Genomic DNA, 18187 nt, shown 5'->3' with positions numbered 1-18187 from the left:
TGTACCTTTGAACTTTCATCAGGATTCTATGATTATTTGGTTTTTGCCACTGTAAAAAAAAAATGAAGCATGTGATTTAAGCTTCCATTTAAAGACAGCTCTTTTTGCATAGATCATTTTGGAGTTAGCCTCTTTTATAAAGTGATACCAATAAACCCCAAGCTTTTACAATAAGAATTTTAGACTGTTATGGACCATTAACAGAGATTTAAAGATTTGCTTATAAATTGTTGACTTCTAATGTCTTTTTCTTTCCCTACCATTACAGTTTGCTTTCTATCTGAAATCTATTCAACAAAAAAGTTGATAAAACAGGGAAATGTGATAACCATTCTGGAACTGAAATTCCTTGTTCTGAGTGTATTCAGATCAGGTTTACCTATGTTTAAAGATGAATAGGAAACTTCCCCTAGTGTGTGTGTGTTTAACTTCTACTTCGATTTCCATTTTCCTCTAAGAGAAGAAAATCACCTTGTCTAAATTTTAAATTTAAAAGTCAGTTATTAGTGTTTCTTATTAAAGAAGTCAGGAAAGGAAAGGACCAAACATTTATTGAATGTATTCAACAAGTCAGTGTCTTTACTTTTGCAGAGAATGGGATTAGCCAAGATTTTAATCCTACTACTTTGGGTTTATAAAAGTGGAGACTTACAGGAGTGACCATAATATATTTCTAGTGAGTAGAAGGGGCAAGGGAAGGACTTTATTTCTGCATGGTATAGTGAGATGCAGAATTGGAGAGAGCTATGGAGATTTGAGTGAAACGTTTTTGCCCCTAGTATTCAATGAGTTAACTCTCAGCCTGTAAAATAAACAGGAAGAAGCAGGGAAGTTCTCTCTATCAATTCTTAACAATCAGTAACCCCCACTGCCTGTTTTTTCAGCTCCTGCTTCCAGACCACAGAGCAGTAGTGGAATAAGTTCTAGATCCCTGTAACCGTTTTACTCACAGCCTTTTTGTAACTGTTTCTCATCATTTCTTTTATTCATCACTAGACTCTCTGGTGAGGGGCTGCCCCCGTGGCGGAGTGGTTAAGTTCGCACACTGCTTCAGCAGCCCAAGGTTTCGCTGGTTCTTATCCCGGGCGCGGATATGGCACCACTCGTCATGCCACGCTGAGGCAGCACCCCAGGTGCCACAACTAGAAAGACCCACCACTAAAATATACAACTATATACTGGGGGGATTTGGGGAGAAGAAGCAGAAAGGAAGAAAAAGATTGGCAACAGTTGTTAGCTGAGGTGCGAATCTTTAAAAAAAAAAAAAAGACTGGTGAACTCACAATGACTCCATTTCCTATATCTCATTCTCACAAGATGATCTTTTCACTTGCTTTATGGAGAAGATTGAGGGAGTAGGATGAGAATTCTCTCATATTGTACCTTTATTTTTTAGGTGAAACCTCAAATCCTTAGAAGTCTCAAAATTAGCTCCTTTATCTTTTCTTTCAGCCTTTCTTTACTAGGAGTTGTCTCATATAATGGTGTATATAGCATCTTCATTTCCCCCCGTATCCACGGGCCTTTCTTTCGATCTTCGAATATCTACAGACTTACGTACCCTGTTCTCAAAAATTGTTGTTGTCGCCTCCCAACCTTCTCTCCTGTGTTAGTACAGTAACCCATCATGTGTCTCTGCTGCTTTCCATTCATTCTCACTATTTTTTTTAACTCCTGATGATATACTCAGCCCTGGGATATGGACAATTAAAGAGTTTAACATATTAAGGACCTTAAAATCTAGTTGAACAGGAAAGTAACATAAATCTATAAACTTGTTCAGAAGTTCAGAGACCTGGATTTGCATGGTATGTTGTAATTATGATGAGATATGCAGATAGGAAGAATGAGGCCATATTACAAAGACCTTATCGGAAGAATTTAGTGTAAATGTGGAAGATAATAGGTAATCAAATATAGATGACAATGGTGCATTTTAGCTATCTGGCAACTATTTCTGTAGCATTGTGGAGTTAATATGGAATATAGGATTATGCTTTTAGTCATTGTAGTTGAAGTATCTCTAAAAAGTATAAAATGAGGTCCTGCTCTTAATTAGCTTAAAATCTTTCTAAGAATAACAAAATTTTAGGAAACCAAAATCAAGAAAACCAGTTCATGCATTGGATAAGTGTTATTTGCCAAGGATGACAAATGTAGATCATTTGCCATTGCAGTGACCCATGCTCAAGACAGACATTGATAATTGATCATGGAACTTGTTGCTGAAGAATCTAGAATGTAGTATTAAGAGTTCATAGAATAACTCTGAGCAGCTGTTACTACTTAGCTTTGGCACTGAGATTAAAATTTTTTATAATCTCTTCCATTTAGGAGTTGGGGGAAGTGCTAGTGAAAGTTTTGTAGAAGAGTTGGACCTTGAATGATGGGTAGGATCTCTCCAAACTTAATTTCTCTTGCTGTCTGACATGAACTTTTTCGCTTGTGGCCTTAATGTTCTCCACATGTACCATTATAAATCATACCTGGTGTATTCACGCTGATCCTCCTCCCAATCTGGAGTATTGCTCTTATCCCCCTGGAGCCTATTCCACTTAATAATCCTTCAGATTTTTTTCAAAACCTCATTCATCCCTCATACAGATTCCTTTTGTCTGAATTCTGATGGGTAATCTCCATCACCGCTTTTTTGTTGTCTTATTCTCTAATTGGTATATTTGTCTGGATTCCATAATTAGATTATAATCTCCTAGGAAAAGAGCTGCATCTGACAGCCTCTTCTGTTTCCCACAGTAAATGCTAGTTGATTGTAGGGAAAATTTACATCATGTAGCAGGAACGGCTTGAATATGTGAAAGAAACAATATTCTGAATACTGGTTGTAATATAAGTAAGGTATAATTGGTTTAAAATATGGTATTTTCCACTTTTTTGGTAATGGTTTCATTTTTCACTATTTCTTTGGTCTACCCTTAATTCCCACATTTAGATTATGGTCAGATCATTTTCCTCAATTTTGGTTCCAGACCAAAATTTTAGACTTTAATGCCGTTCATCCTGCTTTGCTCAACAACAAGATCTTGCCTAAAGGACAAGTATTATTTAATAAATGGAGGGAGAGCCTAAAATATTCAGATAACTCTTTCAATGAAAATTACGGAGTTTGGGAGCCAGGTTAGCATTTGTATTTCCTTCAGGCAATGATAGTTAATAAATCTACAAGTCTCCATTTAGATCATTTGGTTTATAGAATGACAGAAGGTGGCAAATGTTTTAGGTCGTATCGCAGGGTCCCCTCTTGTTGCCCAAGTTTCTGATAGCAACAGTGTTAAGAAGCCTTAATTTAATGCTTAACCTAATCCTCCAGGACTGAGGAAAGCAGAGAAGTTTTGGTGAGGAGCGTTGTCTGAAAGATATTTTTGTAGAGGCGTTTTAGAAATGCTACTGGGAACCTAGAGTAGGGGGCTGCACCCGATTTGTGAGTTCTGTTTCAATTTCCCTTGAAAAACTCGATGTGGGCGGAGGCAAGCGTCTGGATGTGCGGAGGGGCACCGCAGCCCTGCCCATCAAGGGAACCGGCCGGGGTCTGAATGCCCCTTTCCCCGCCCACCCATCAATTCTGGCCGCGCATGCGCTGAGCCCGCGGGCCGGAGGGTTGTCGGCTGGGAAATGGCGGCCGCTGGCTTGGTCGCCGTGACCGCGGCTGCAGAGTACTCTGGCCCAGTGGCGTCGGGAGGTAACCTCTCCGGCGTTAACTGCGGCCCAAGCTCCGGCTCGGGCGCTGGTCCTGGCCCGGGCTCATGGAGCCGCTCCCTCGATCGAGCGCTGGAGGAGGCAGCGGTAACCGGGGTGCTGAGCCTGAGCGGCCGGAAACTGAGGGAGTTTCCCCGGGGAGCGGCCAACCACGACCTGACGGACACCACCCGGGCGGGTGAGCGGGGCGGGGGCATTCCTGCCGGCGGGAGGCCCGGGACGCGGCGGGAGGCCGCTCCAGCCGATGCGGGGGACTCGGGGTAGTTAGAGCAACTGGTCCCACTGCTCCTGGTCGGGACCCGGGTAACGGGGAGAAGCCGACTGCTCCAACCCACCCATCCCCGCGGGCAGGACCCCGAGCCTGGGCTGGGCGGCGGACGGCGGCCGCTCTCGGGGGAGAGGACCGAGTGGGGTTGGTGGGAGGTGGTTCACCCTCCCAGAAAATGAATTTCTGCCTCTGCTGAGGGAGTCCCTTGCCCCGCCCCGGTTTCCCCAGGCCCTTTCGGATTTGGGATGCCAAGTTGACTTGCTAAGATTTGGGCTTGTAGCGCGCTCTTAATGGATCAGAGTACCATTGGTCGCTGCATTGTCAGGAAAGCGTCGATCTCGGCACTGGCGTTTTTTCCAGAGTTGTTTTTAATGTGAGCCCAATCGCTGTAACTTTTCTTTCTCCACCTTCATCTAGTTGACTTACCAAATGTACTTGCAAAAGTAACTAGAGCTCACCTTCAGACTTCCATTGCTTTCCTCTCTCCTCATGTCCCCCCAAAAAAGTTGAAGGAAGAAAACCTAAAAAAAATACATAGATCGCTACTATATCTGTATTTAATGCTCTTTAAAAACAAACAGACATCACTTTGCTTTGTACGTATTTTTCAACACAGGAAAGATAAAGAATTAGGTATTATTTGGTTTTCTTAGTTGTAGAGAACAATGTCTGGTGACTGAAGTGTTCAACGTAGTATGTTTTTCTTGTGTTTAAAATATAGCTTCCTCAGAGAGTAGATTAAGAACTGAGTCTATTCATGTTTTACACAAATACAAAGGAGGAAAAAATCCCTTACACAGTTTGTATAGTATGATGTAGTCAGATTTTTTTAATTTCCTACAGTATTTTTGCAATCAGGGAATGTGTAGTACTTTGTGTCTTATGTGTATTCCATTTTATTTATTTTAAAATCTTCGATTTAACACCTTTCCTATGTTTGTGCACTCATTAAGGATTGATGAGCATTGTATATGATTGACTTATGTTAGAAAAATAAACAGAACTGTTAAGCTACTTCAAGAAACTATTCTTTAAAGAAACTTTTGCTCTGGTGTAAAATGGAAGAAATTCAGTGCCTACTTATTTAATCTCTTTTTGGAAATAATTGTACTAAATATAGTTTGTATTTTTTAGCGAATGATATTAAAATTAAACTTTCTTGCTAAGGTAAATTTGAACAGTCGTTTACCTTTTGCATGTGTTCTGATAGGTGACATCTAAAATTGTCGTTCATACCCCAAATTTCCTGATTCTGTTCAGGAAATGGCTATACGTCATATGGCTGTTTAGGAGATGGATAGCATAGCAATTCTATATTGGTGTGAGTCATTTCAGTATTACTACATTGAGCCTGAAGCTAAAGAATAGTTGATTACAGGAGTTTATCTAGCTTCTTATCATATCTGCTTTAAATAGTTCTAGGACCAACATGTTTTGCCTTTAAGAAATATTTTATTAACTAACAAAACCCAAGGGCATTTGTGAAGAAAAATAAGTAATCCCAATGAATTTTTCCCTTACTGAGCTCTGAATTTTTAATTTGTTATTATCCACGCTTATTTTGTTACTTTAATAGTTTCTTTATAAGCCAAATTTGTGTTGGTTGACATGTTATCTGGTCAAAAAGTATGAAAAATAAAAAAGATTACAAGGTATTTTATACCTTACTAGACTAGATTCATTACTAACATGTTAGAGACATTACTTATTATGAGATATCTTTGGCAAACCTTGGTAAGAACAAAAATACTGAATTATTCTCTGAATTATTTTAAACATAGTTTGATAGAGAGAACATCATTATTGAGTATTCAGTGTTTGCTATTCATTGTGTTAGATGTTTTAAAATATGTTGCCTTGTTAAATGCTCACAACTACCAATGGGTTAAATATTATGATCCCCACTTTACGTATGAGGAATCACTCAGAATTTACAGATGAGGAGTCACTGTAATTAGTATTAGTGGCAGAATTTCAGCCCAAGTCCATCTACCTCTTTTCACTTCACTCTACCACGCAGGCTCCTAATAGATGTTACTATTCCTGTCTACAGATAGCGCACCCAAAGTTTGGAGAGATTAGATAATTTGCACAAAGACCTTTAGCTTAAAGGCCAGGAAAGGTGGTATTAGCAGGATTTGAGCCTAGTATGAGGCAACTCCAAAACCATAGTCTACCTGTTATACCAAGTACTTTGGTGAATTCAGGCCCAACTTATGTTAGCTAAAATGTTTTGTTCAGACCCTATAGAAAATTTAAAGCCTAGAAAATTATTTGAATACTATATATATCAAAGTTGCCACACAGTCTGTTCTTTCATAATATATAGAATGCGTCTGGTAGAACTGCTGTCTTTCAAGAGTTTACATTCTAAGAGACAGCATGTAATATCCATCCCATGTTTAATGTGACATGATTAGAATTCACCAGGAACATTTTCTTGAGGTTTTTCTCTCCTGTTTTAAAAAGGTAGCTCTTTAGGAAAAGGGAACAATTTTCTTGGGAATGGGTGACTTGATCCAGTGGACAAGGAAAATCTTAAAAGAAATCACAGGAGACTTCTTGGGGCAGAAAGGATGTAGCTTGGATGTGGGTAGGTAGAAGTGAGAAGGAAAGCCACTTCAGGCTTTGGTGGACAGCATGCAAGAAGTCTGACAGGGCACGTCAGTTAATTTTGCCAATCCGCCACACATTCCCCTTTCATCTGAGGACAATACTTCAGTTTTCCTAGAGACTCACCCCTCTCAGCTACATAGTTCCCACCCGGACAGAGGGTGTTCACATGACTCAGGCCTACTCACAATGTTGTCTGTCCTTCTGGCCACAGTGATTGTCAGAGATGGGCGTATTTTCCAATTGGCAAACATGAGTGTTAATTCTGATTTTTTTATTGAAACTATTGAGAAAGAGGCGTGCTTTGAACCCTGGGGTGCTGAGAGAATAGATTGTGAGCCTGGAGCTTGCCAGTAAATGGAAAGCAGAGCCAGAAGGTGGAAAGAGTTCTGATAAGTTAGTGCTGTTTTTGGACTTTCAAATTATGCAAACTAATAAATTCCCTTTTCTGAGTAATTTGAGTAGAATTTTTTTGATATAAAATAAGAGTCCTGACGAATACAGTGAGACTCCTCTTGATAATGTTGTGGTGAGACCAGTTTGGTCAGAATACATGGTTGGATTAGAGAATGTAAGAGGTCCTTTTCACATATGAGGAAGCTAGATTGATGACAGGTTTAGAGACAGGGGGACTAATCAACATTCATTCATTCAACAAACATTGATTGACTAAGGAATTTTGGCAGGTGTAGATATACAAAGAGGACCAAGACACTCCTTGCCTTCAAAGAACTCAAGGGATAAATAAATAGGTGTAAAGATTATTTGAACTGTCTAACAATAGCAGAATTTTCATGTGTAAGGCATTATGGTAGGTAATATAGGAGAAGCAATAATAATAACCGGCTTCACCCTGTAAATATTAAAAAATCTAGTAATCTGGTTGGGTAGCTGTAATAAATCCAAATCTATGAGGGAATGGACAACAGATCATATTGGAAAATGAAAATGTACAAATGCAGATTGAATTTTAAAAAAAGGGGCGACAGAATGCATCAAAGATGACTGAGCTATTAAACCTGGAGGACTAGGAAGATGGTAATGCTACTGATAATAATATTAGCTAACATTTATTGAGCTGTTAGCATATTCCAGGTATTATACTAAGCTGTGTTTCAAAAACATGCACGTACATCAACCATATGAGTTTTAAGTACTCTTTTTAACCCCATTTTAAGCATAAAAAAGTGGAGACTCGAGGTTAATTTGATCAAAGTTACACAGCTAATAAGTAACAGAACTGGGATTCAAATTCAGATACATCTGATATTAAAACTTGCGGTTTTGATCACTAAGCCACACTGACAAGTTTGGTGCACATAATTTCTTTGATTTCCTGATACATATAAGGGGCTGGTAGCACGTCTAGTTAATCCTGTGCAGCAAATAGAAATGTAAATCTGGAGCTTTAAGAGTGAAATTAGGGCTACGGTATATATTTGAGAGAGTCATTGTGAAGAGTTTATGAGATTCTTGCAGAAAGAGTGTGGAGAGTGGAAAAGCTGGTCACTGACAACCATGGGCATTTAAAAAGGCAAGAAGAGGAATCAGCCTGAGAAAAAAACAAAGTTCCATAACTAGGCCTGTGTTGGAATTCACAGAATCCTAAAGCTGAAGGAACCATAATAACCATGTAAGTTATTTTACGAATGAGAAGCAGTGTCAGAAAGGTTAAATGACGTCTCTAAGGCTATATAGTGAGGTAGTGCTGTTTCACAGAGGGCAAATAGCACTCATGGTTGAAGCTGTAAGAAATCTCTTCTGAAGGGAAGACTGGAAATAAGAAACCAAGGACTCAGCTTTGGGGAAAAGCCTATAGTGGAAGGCAGGAGAGGGAGACTAAGATTACACAAAAAAAGAAAACAAATTGTGATGTAGAGGGTGAGCCAAGGTAATGCAGTGTTATTGAAGTCATGAGACTTGAGACTTCCAAGAAGTGGATGCTATTTCCTAGGTAAAGAAGAATGAGGATTACTAAAAGGCCATTTAGTTTTTCAAGGAAGCAATCTGTAAGCCACAAAATTATGGTTTCGTTGGTCTTGGAAATATGCACTAGAGTGCCAGGTCTTAGGTGGAAATCATATTTTTCTTGGATCCTTATTTATGTATATTTTGTATCAACCACAGTATATGTTCTGTGAGTTTTTCTAGAGCGGTGCTGTCCAGCATGGTAGCTACTAGCCATAGGTGGTTATTAAAATTAAAATAAGTTAAAATTTAAAAATTTGGTTCCTCAGTTGCACTGGCCACTTTTCCAGTGCTCAGTAGCCACGTTGTGTCATATTGGACAGCACATTAGGCAGATCTACTCTCAGTCACATTGGACAGCACAGATGACAGAACCTTTCCATCATCGCAGAAAATTATATTGGACAGCGATGTGGGGCTTACTGTCTTGAATAGAATTGAGATTTTCTTCTGTATTATTTATTTGGTAAATCAGACTTCTTTTGGCAAGGTTTTTTCTATATTCATGAAGACAGTAAGCCACCATGGTGACTAGAGCTGAAAACACTGTTGAATAATGGTTGAGAAGGCAGAGGTGAAGGGAGGAGGTGGCAGCAAACGGGGGCTCAGTCGTAATTATGGGACCCTTGGTAGCATCTCAGGGCCAGGGGGGATATATAATTTTTTCTTTTTGAAATAAAATCTTGTTAAGAAAGACTTGCATTTAAGCAGTCGTCTTTGTTAATACAGGCATTAACTGTATACTCCACACATTTACCATCCACTAAGTGTTATGATTTCAAATCAGGAAGAACCTTCTAAGAGCCTTAGAAATGATGAAAGAGTAGAAAACAACAAAACTAATTTTATTTCATTAACCAGACTGGTTGAATTTAGTAGACTTTAGAAATCATTTCTTCTGATATTAAGAGTTGTTCACTGTAGTACAAAAAGTTATAAAGAAGACACTTTTCTTCATGAATATACATGTTCTCACTTTTTAATTATAAAAATGAGATCATACAAAGGCTGTTTTATCGTCTGATTTTTTTCACTACATGAGATACAATATCAGAAAATAGGGATCTGTAGCATAATTTTTTTAATAGCAGTCCATTGTATAGCTATACTGTCATTTAATTTACCCCATTGATGCACATGAGGATTGTTTTCAACTTTCATTACTACAAATGATATTACTGAGAATAGCCTCGTATGTCTGTCTTTGCAGACTTGTCCAGTTAGTTCCTAAGGATAAATTCCTAGAAATATAATTGATTGATTAAAAGTTATATGCAATTTTGAGGTTTTTTAATACAGATTGTAAAATTGCCCTTCTAGAAGGGTTGTCCGCTTAGCTTTATACCAGCAGTGCATAAGTTGTCTTTACTTTGCACCCACCGTCAAAATCATAAGTGAGAGATGTTATGTCTTTGTTCTGTATTCAGTGCATCCTGAGGAATATAATTTTTTTCTACAAGAGAAAGTATATAAATTAAGGGGAAAGATTTATTTTTCTACCTTTTGTCATAGAACCAGTTGATAACAAAGAATTGAAAGTTCTTTGTGTGTGTATATAAACTCCTATATATTTAATTTGAATTCTTTTGTAATTAAGAGTAATAGGTATTACCTGTAGAAGATTTGGAAAAACAAATACACAAAGGAGAGAAAGGAAAAAAGGAATAATACTACTGCATAGATAAACCACTGTAAACATTTTCACATACTCTTTCTGGCTTTTTTTTTTAATGCATGTACATATATACTGAAAACCATGTATCAGCTCTTTGTAGTTTGCTTTGTTCCATCAAGTGGAATTGTTCTAACAAATTATATGCAGTTTTAAAACTTAAACTTAATTTACAAACAAAATTTCAAAAGCACTTCCTCATAGAAACAGTGTTATATATTGTATGTAGCCTAACTAGGTTTATAGGCCACATAACAACCTGTTTTCTCCCCAAATATGGAAGTTATTTTAACTTGCATTTCATTCCTCTTTATGTCTAACAGCCATGATCTCCCATGTCTCTCTCTAAAGAGTGTGTGTATGTGTTGATGACATGAATTTTTATTTAAGTCCCTCTAACCTCAGAGGTCTGGGTGCAGACCTTGAAGTTGCTTCAGTAGGGAACTTGAAATTTGAAGGCTTGGAATTTTCTTAAGAATTCCACTCTATATTTTCATGCTCGTTTTAATACAAATCTATGGTTTCAGATTACTAGCCATTAGGGAAAACCAAACCAAATAAGTTTCTATAATGTTTATTCTGCTGTTTTCTGTAATCCACCTTCCCCATGTGTATCCCAGTTTCAGAATTATGGATATTATATTGTATATAATGCTACTCTTTGTAACAAAGTTTCTATGGAATTATGCATATTGAATTGAAATGTAGGGTGCCAAGAACACATCTCAGGAAACAATATTTATAACTCCCCCTCATAACTTTACCTTCCCTTCGAAATGAGAGAGCCTATAGCTCTAATATACGCTCATCCGGAAGCTTCTTCCATTCTCTTCTGCCTGAGGAACAGCACAGTTCTTATATTGTACTGACACAGTGGGAAAGACTTACAAGGTAAAAAGACTTCTGTTAGTTATGTCCTTCTTCCTGCAACAGAAACACACACACATGCTTTATAAAGAGAGGCAGAGACCATGTGGGAGATCATGGCTGTTCAGTATAAAGACATCTGAAATAAAATTTAAATTTATGTTTCAAGGGAGAAATCTAGACTCAACTGTACTGGCATTGTTTTTTAAATAGGAAGGGTAAATAGTACGATGGTGCCTTTAGGAGGGGTAAAAAGATGAGTCATAGATCACCACAAAATCAATGTTGAGACTAGAAGAATGGCAGCAGTGTTGGGGCCAAGGATTTCCTAGGGTCCATTTCCTTTTACATTGGCTGTATTTGGGGGCTGGATGGTTAATATCTCAAAATATGACTTTTAAGTAGTAATATACATGTTCATTATTTTTTTCAATTCATTTATGAAACAGTTATTCCACTCAAGCTTGGAGAAAAAATAGATGGTAAATATGATAATTCACACAAAGGAACATTATTTTGAGTTCCTAAAGTACCCAGTGATATTAAATGCACTGCTACTGATTTTAGAATCATAAACTAGTCCTAAAAGTTTAAGGTATTTCCTTACTCACTTTTAACTTTTTCCCTTGCTCTTCTAAGTTTCTAGATTTTTATTATTTGAAGAAAGTCTTAAACCAAAGATTTTAGCTGGTTTATTAAACTTATTTCTTAGAAAAACTAGGCAATAGGTTTTGTCATTAAAAATAGGTTTAAAAAAATGGTTTACACATCATGGAGGGTAAAAAGATAAGCCACAGAGTAAGGGAAGGTTTCCTGGAAATACGACAAACTAATGATATCCAGCATTATGTATAGAATTTCTACAAACAAGTAAGAAGACAACCCAATAGAAAACTGAGAAAACACTTGAATGGTACTTTACTAAAGAGGAATTCCAGATGACCAATAAATACGTGAAAAAGTGCTCCGCCTTATTAGTAATTAAGGGAATGGAAAATAAAACCAAACTGAGGTACTACACAAAAAGCTGACAATAGCAAGTACTGGAAAGAAAGCGCAATGGGGACACTCATACAATGCTAATGGGAATGTGAGTTGGTGCATCAGTTTTCAAAAATACCTAGTAATGTTGAAAATACACATACTCTGTGACCCAGAAATTCCAAACTCTTATGCCCCAAAGAAACTTGTGTATATGTACACCAGGATATATGTATAAGAATGTTCATAGCATTGTTCATATTTGACAAAATAGAAACAACCCAAACGATCATCAATAGATTGGATAAATCAGTTGTGATATATTTATTGATAGGATTTCACAGCAGTGAAAATGAATAAGTTATAGCTACATGCAGTTTCATGTATGAACCTTCGAAACGTTGAGCAAATGAAGTATGACACAATATATGCAACACAAACACTTTTAAATAAAGTTCAAAAGCAAGCAACATCATACAAAAGTGCTAAAATTATTAAGAAAAGCAAGAAAACGATTACCACAAAAGTCAGAATAATGGTTACCTCTAAGGGAGAGGGAAAATGTTATAGTTAGGAAAGGGGACTTATAGATTGGGGTATATTTCTAAAGTACAGGAAATGTTCTATTCCTTAACCTAGGATCGTTACTTATATGGTTATTCACTTTATACTTTTTTAAAAAATTGTACATTTATGATGTATTACTTTTTTCATGCACTGCTTTGTTTAGGCTTATTCATTCTTAACTCATGTGTCACTCGTAACACCCCTTCTTTTTTACCTTCTCTTTTTCCTTCTCCTCTGTCTCCCTTCCCCAGTTAAGCACTTCTTTCCTGCTTCCCTAATACCCTGTGCACACTTTTCTACTGTCACAGTGAACGATATTGTCTTTTCTCATATTAGATTGGGAGCTCCTTGAAGGAAGTAGATTAGTTTTCTCTTGGTGCATAACAAATTACTATAGATTTAGCAGCTTCAAACAACATCCATTTATCTTAGAGTTCTGTAGGTCAGAAGACTACTCAGCTGCATTATCTACTCAGGGTCTCACAAGGCCAAAATCAGTGTGCTGGCTAGGCAGGGCTCTTATCTGAAGGTTTTAGGGAAGCATTTGCTTCCAGGATCATTCAGGTTTTGGCAGAAATCAGTTCCTTGCAGCTGTAAAACTGAGGTCCCCATTTTCCTGCTGATTGTGAGCTTCAGGCTGCTTTGAGGTCCTGGAGGCTACTCACATTCCTTACAACATGGCCCAGTTCCACCTTCAAGCCAACAGTGGTGTGTCAAATCCTTGTGCTTCGAATCTCTGACTTCCTCTTCTGCTGCAAGCCAGAGGGCTCATGTGATGAGTTGGGGTCCAGCGAGATTCTCTCTTTTGTTTAATTCAAAGTCAATTGATTAGTAACCTTAATTATATCTGCAAAATCCCTTCTGCCACATGAAGAACATATTAAGAGTGTATTTCATATTCGTAGTCCCAGGGGTTAGGGGGAGAAATCTTGGGGGGCCATTTTAGGATTCTGCCTACTATAGAGGGCTCTGTCTTACTCTCTTTTTGTTGTACAGCGCCTAGTACAAGGCCGAATGCCCTTTGAGTGTTTATTGGGTGGGTGGGTGGGTGAGTGAATGAGAAGGGAATGATGAAGAAAACGGGGAATGATGAAGAGCCTATTCACCTTCTTAGCTTTAGAAATAGTGACAACTGACTTCTCTGTGACTAGGTTTACTGGGAACCCTTGGGGCTTCAATGATATAGTAGAACTCAATCAACATTCTCAAGGATAATGCCAGTGAATATGCTTCCTTTTGATGTCAAAAAGTCAGGCATTCAGACCCTCTTTAATTGGTGTCATAGAGGATAAGAGAGATGATATTAGTCAGGGTTCTTAGTTACAAGCAACAGAAACCAACTTTCATGATGAGGAGCCCACAAAATCCCTGGGGGCACTGGAGAACCAGGCTGGAAGGATAGGTAAACCAGTAACAATATCCAAAATCGTGTGACAGAACTTGTCCTCCGAAGACACTAGCACTGCCACTGGAGATAGACACGATACCTCAACTTGTACCACCAACTCCAGTGTTAATGGACACTATATGCCAGCACTGGAACTTCTGCCACCACTGCCTCTGGAAATTGGGACGTGTTGTTACCACTCTGCTGTCAATTCAGGGTTGGGGAGGATGTGTTTGTTTGGGGGAACTTAGATTGTGTGCCTGTGTCCCCAGCTGCAAGAGAGGCTGGGAAAGCAAGTATACTATACAGCATTTTTCAGCTGCTCTTGAGGAAAGATCTCTGTTTCATAAAGTATTGGATTCTGCAAGCACAGGTATTGTTTAGCTCCTGGGCAACCTAAAACAATGACATGTTTCTACTACAAGTTGTATTTAATACTAAAGTCAAACAACCAAGTAAGCCTTTAGTGAAGTATGTAATTATCATAATGCACAGTAAGCAACATTAAATGATAGGCAGTTTACTTTACTGACTATAATCAGTCTAACTTTTCTGTAGCCAAACCTTCCATTTCTTGGTTGAGTTGGGAGAGGACGGAAAGATATATTAATTAGACTTTTCTAAGAGTACCTTCAGTTTTTCTTTCCTGTGTTTTCTTTATTCAGTTTCTTTTTAAGATCTGAAGTCTGCATTAATTTAGGGAAAAGAAAGATGAACAGTGTTGCCTACCTCTTGTTCTTTCAAGTGTCTGCAGTGTCCCAAATCCTAATACCTGTGGCCAGTATTCTATTGTCATTTCAGCCGCTGGTCCCTATAGTAAAAAATTTTTGATAAATATATGTTTGTTTATATATTATATGCATGTGCCAATGTACTAAAATTATATTTGTTAAAAATATACATAAAATATAAAATTTTAAAGGAGAAATTAAAGATAAATAGAAATAAAAGTTCTAATGTTTTTCTGCTGTACTCCAGTGGGTTATTTCATATATCCCTTGGATAGCAGGCTCCCATTACCCTCGTTTGGCAAATACTGATTCAGATAGTGGTTAGCCTCTTAATGATCTTTAAGTAGGAGAAAGGGGATTTAATGTTATGTATCTGAAAGCGTTGTAGGCTCTACTTTGAGGCGATATGGGAAATGGGAGACATGGAGATAGGAGATATGGAGTCCAAGGATAAAGAGCTGTACCCTGTTCAAAAGGAAAGGATATTAGAAGACAAAGACTGAAGAAATTTCTTGAAGCAATGCTATAGATGTGTTGGGATTCCTTGTGTAGCATACATAGCACAAACCAGTGTGTATATAAAGTGGGGGATGGGATAGTTTGTAATGGCTGAGCTGCTCCCATGGATTTGATGGGATGGGGTAGGATAGGGGAAACGTTACTTTGGGAGTAAGAAGATTTGGATGTTTTAGCCTTGATTCTTTACTGTTTAGATGTTTGGCTTAAGTCACTCTTTTTTATCTTTCCTCATTTAGAAGATATGAAGGGCAGACTGGTTTGGAGTTCTTAAGACTTAGGAGGCCTAGGGGTTTTGAGGCATCTCCTCAGAGATTGTGTTTGAGAGATGTGAGTTAAATTGCGCTCCCTCCCCCACACTGGCTTCAACTGGAGTCAGTTTTGATTCTGTGGTGTATTCATTCAACAAATACTTTTAGCCTTGACTTTGTGCCTGAGCTCCAGATACGTATTTAGTTGTCTACTTGATATTTCCGCTAGATGTCTAAGTAGGTATCTCAGATGTACCTTGAGCAGAAAGGACTCAAGTTGCTGCCCCTACTCCCTCCCTCCCTCCCTCAAAAAAAAAAAAGGTGGAGTGAAGAAACTAACATCAACAAACTGTTCTTGTGGTAAATGACAGTACCATGCATTTATTGAGGTAAGAACTCATCTTAATTAGGGTTACTGCCATCCATGCGGTAGCTCAGGCCCCAAAGCTGGGAGTCATCCTTCATTCTCTCTCCTGTCCTCTTCAGTCTATTAGCAAATCATATCTACCTCAGCATGTCTTAAATCTGTCCACTCTCTCTTTTCCCCTGCTGAAACTCTAGCCCAAGCCCCGTCATCCGTTGCCATGAACCATTGCAGTAGCCTCCTAACTAGTCTTCCTGTTTCTTCTCTTACCCCTTGAAAGCAGTCTCCATACAGCAACCAAAAATGATATTTTTACAATGTCAATCAGATCATGTTACTTCCCTGTAAAATCAGACAAACAAAATCCTATAGTAGTTATCCACTGCCCTTTGTGTAAAATTCATTTGCCTTAACAGGGTCTAAAAGGCCTTGTTGTGACCTCTGCCAACTTCTTAAGCTGTAACTGGATTCTTTCTTGGACATAGCTTACTTACACTTTTCTTCTTTCTAGTCATCAAACTTATTTTCCCTTTGTGGCCTTTGAGCTTGATATCCTGTATTTGTGGCATGCCCTTCCTCTGAATCTTTTTGTGACTGGATGTCTCTCATCCTTTAGATTTTAGCTTAACTATGAGTGAGTACATAAAAAGCACTTAGAGTAGTTCTTAGCTCATAGTAAGTGACCAATAAATATTAGTCCCCAACCCCCAAAACTTACTGCCTTGGAGACTTTCATGATAAACCCTGTCCAGGTGCTCTGAACCACCTTTCCTCACTGCTATTCTTTATTTCCTTCATAGTATGTCTCTATTTATTGAATGCTTGCTCCATTATGATATAAGCTTCATTAGAACAACGACCTTGTCTGTCTGTATCCCCAGCATTTACAGTAGTGTGTGCCACATGGTGTACCCTTGGTAGACTTTGGAATAAATGAATGAATGACCCTCTGCTCCTTGTATCATGAACCTGAGTAGGTCTGCTAGCATTGAATTCTTTCAGAATTTTTGTTTTGTCTAAAAATCATTATTTTTCCTTCATTTTTTTGCTGAGTGTAGAATTCTTGCTTGGCAGGGTTTTTTGTTTTTCCATTTCAGCACCTTAAAAGTGTTACATTCTCTTCTGACTTGCGGAATTTCTGTTGAAAAATCAGCTTTTAGTTTTGTTCATGATACATTTAAGACAACATTTGTTTCTTCTCTGGCTGTTTTTAAGACTATTTTTCTGTTGTCTTTGATTTTCTGCAGTTTAATTATGATGTGACTTTCTTTGTATTTGTCCTACTTGAGGTTTGCTGAGCCTCTTGCATCTGTGAATTGAAAAATTCTTGGTCAGTATTTGGTTTCAGTAACACAAGTTTTTCTGTTTTCTTGGTTGATAAATACTATTCAAAGTCATAATTATTCTTTTAAATTGTTATGCCCTGCTTTTCCTAGGATACTACTATTGTATGGTAGCATCTTTTGAAATTTTGAAGAATAATCTATGGTTCTTTAAAGTTCTGCTATTCAAAGTGTAGCCTATGAACCAGCAATATGGCATCACCTAGGATCTTAGGAGAAATGCAGAACTTCAGAACCAATCACAGGATTAGAATCTGCATTTTGATAAGATCCCCAGGTGATTTCGAGAACATTACAGTTTGAGAAGCACTGCTCTAAAGTTAATCAGGCAGTTGAAGTAGCTCTCTTTTCCCAAAGGGTCTCTGAGTGAAGTAATAGTTGACCCCAGTTATTCTAACCCCAGCCAGCCCTGGCAGTCTCGTGGTTAAAATTTGGCATTCACTGCCATAACCTGGGTTTGTTTCCAGGTCAGGGAACCACATCACCACTGTTGGTTGTCACACTTTGGGCAGCTGCATGTTACTGTGATGCTGAAAGCTGTGCCACTAGTATTTCAAAAATTCCGTAAAGGTCACCCTTGGTAGATAGGTTTCAGTGGAGCTTCCAGACTGAGACAGACCAGGAAGAAGGACCTGGCCATCCACTTCCAAAAACATTGGCCATGAAAACCCTATGAATAGCACCAGAAGTTGAGAAGATGGTGTTAAAAAACAGGGCAGGATTCTGCTCTGCCGTATACAGAGTCGCTAGGAGTCAGAATTGACTCAAGGACACTAACAACAAATTCTAACCTCATCCTACATAGGCCAAATTGAGCACTCTCAACACTAGTCTATTAAAAAAAGAGAAAGGACCCTTTTTGGAGGTGCAGTAGGCAAAGAAGAAAGTTTTGGTAACAGCTACCTTGTTCCTAGGATATGATATGCTCATGGTCTGAACATATCA

The 18187-nt window shown here is 38.3% G+C and overlaps 1 protein-coding gene across 8 annotated transcripts in view; it reads left to right on the top strand.

Annotated features, from left to right (window-relative positions):
• Window positions 1-1266: 1266 nt before the first annotated feature.
• The window catches only part of LRCH3 (leucine rich repeats and calponin homology domain containing 3), a 102121-nt gene continuing 85200 nt past the window's right edge, over window positions 1267-18187 (top strand). For 6 of the 8 annotated variants that reach the window (XM_046658557.1, XM_046658552.1, XM_046658553.1 and 3 more), the window contains exon 1: window positions 1267-3892. In XM_046658557.1, coding sequence (XP_046514513.1) covers window positions 3631-3892 — 262 coding nt within the window. In that variant the 5' untranslated portion in view covers window positions 1267-3630. The remainder of the gene's footprint in view (window positions 3893-18187) is intronic. The other 2 variants (XM_046658556.1, XM_046658551.1) reach the window with 1 other exon arrangement.

This window comes from Equus quagga, chromosome 4, assembly GCF_021613505.1.
Source record: "Equus quagga isolate Etosha38 chromosome 4, UCLA_HA_Equagga_1.0, whole genome shotgun sequence".
Classification (NCBI taxonomy): domain Eukaryota; kingdom Metazoa; phylum Chordata; class Mammalia; order Perissodactyla; family Equidae; genus Equus; species Equus quagga.
The sequence above is the reverse complement of the archived record's forward strand: the minus strand, read 5'-3'. Positions and strand labels throughout refer to the sequence as shown.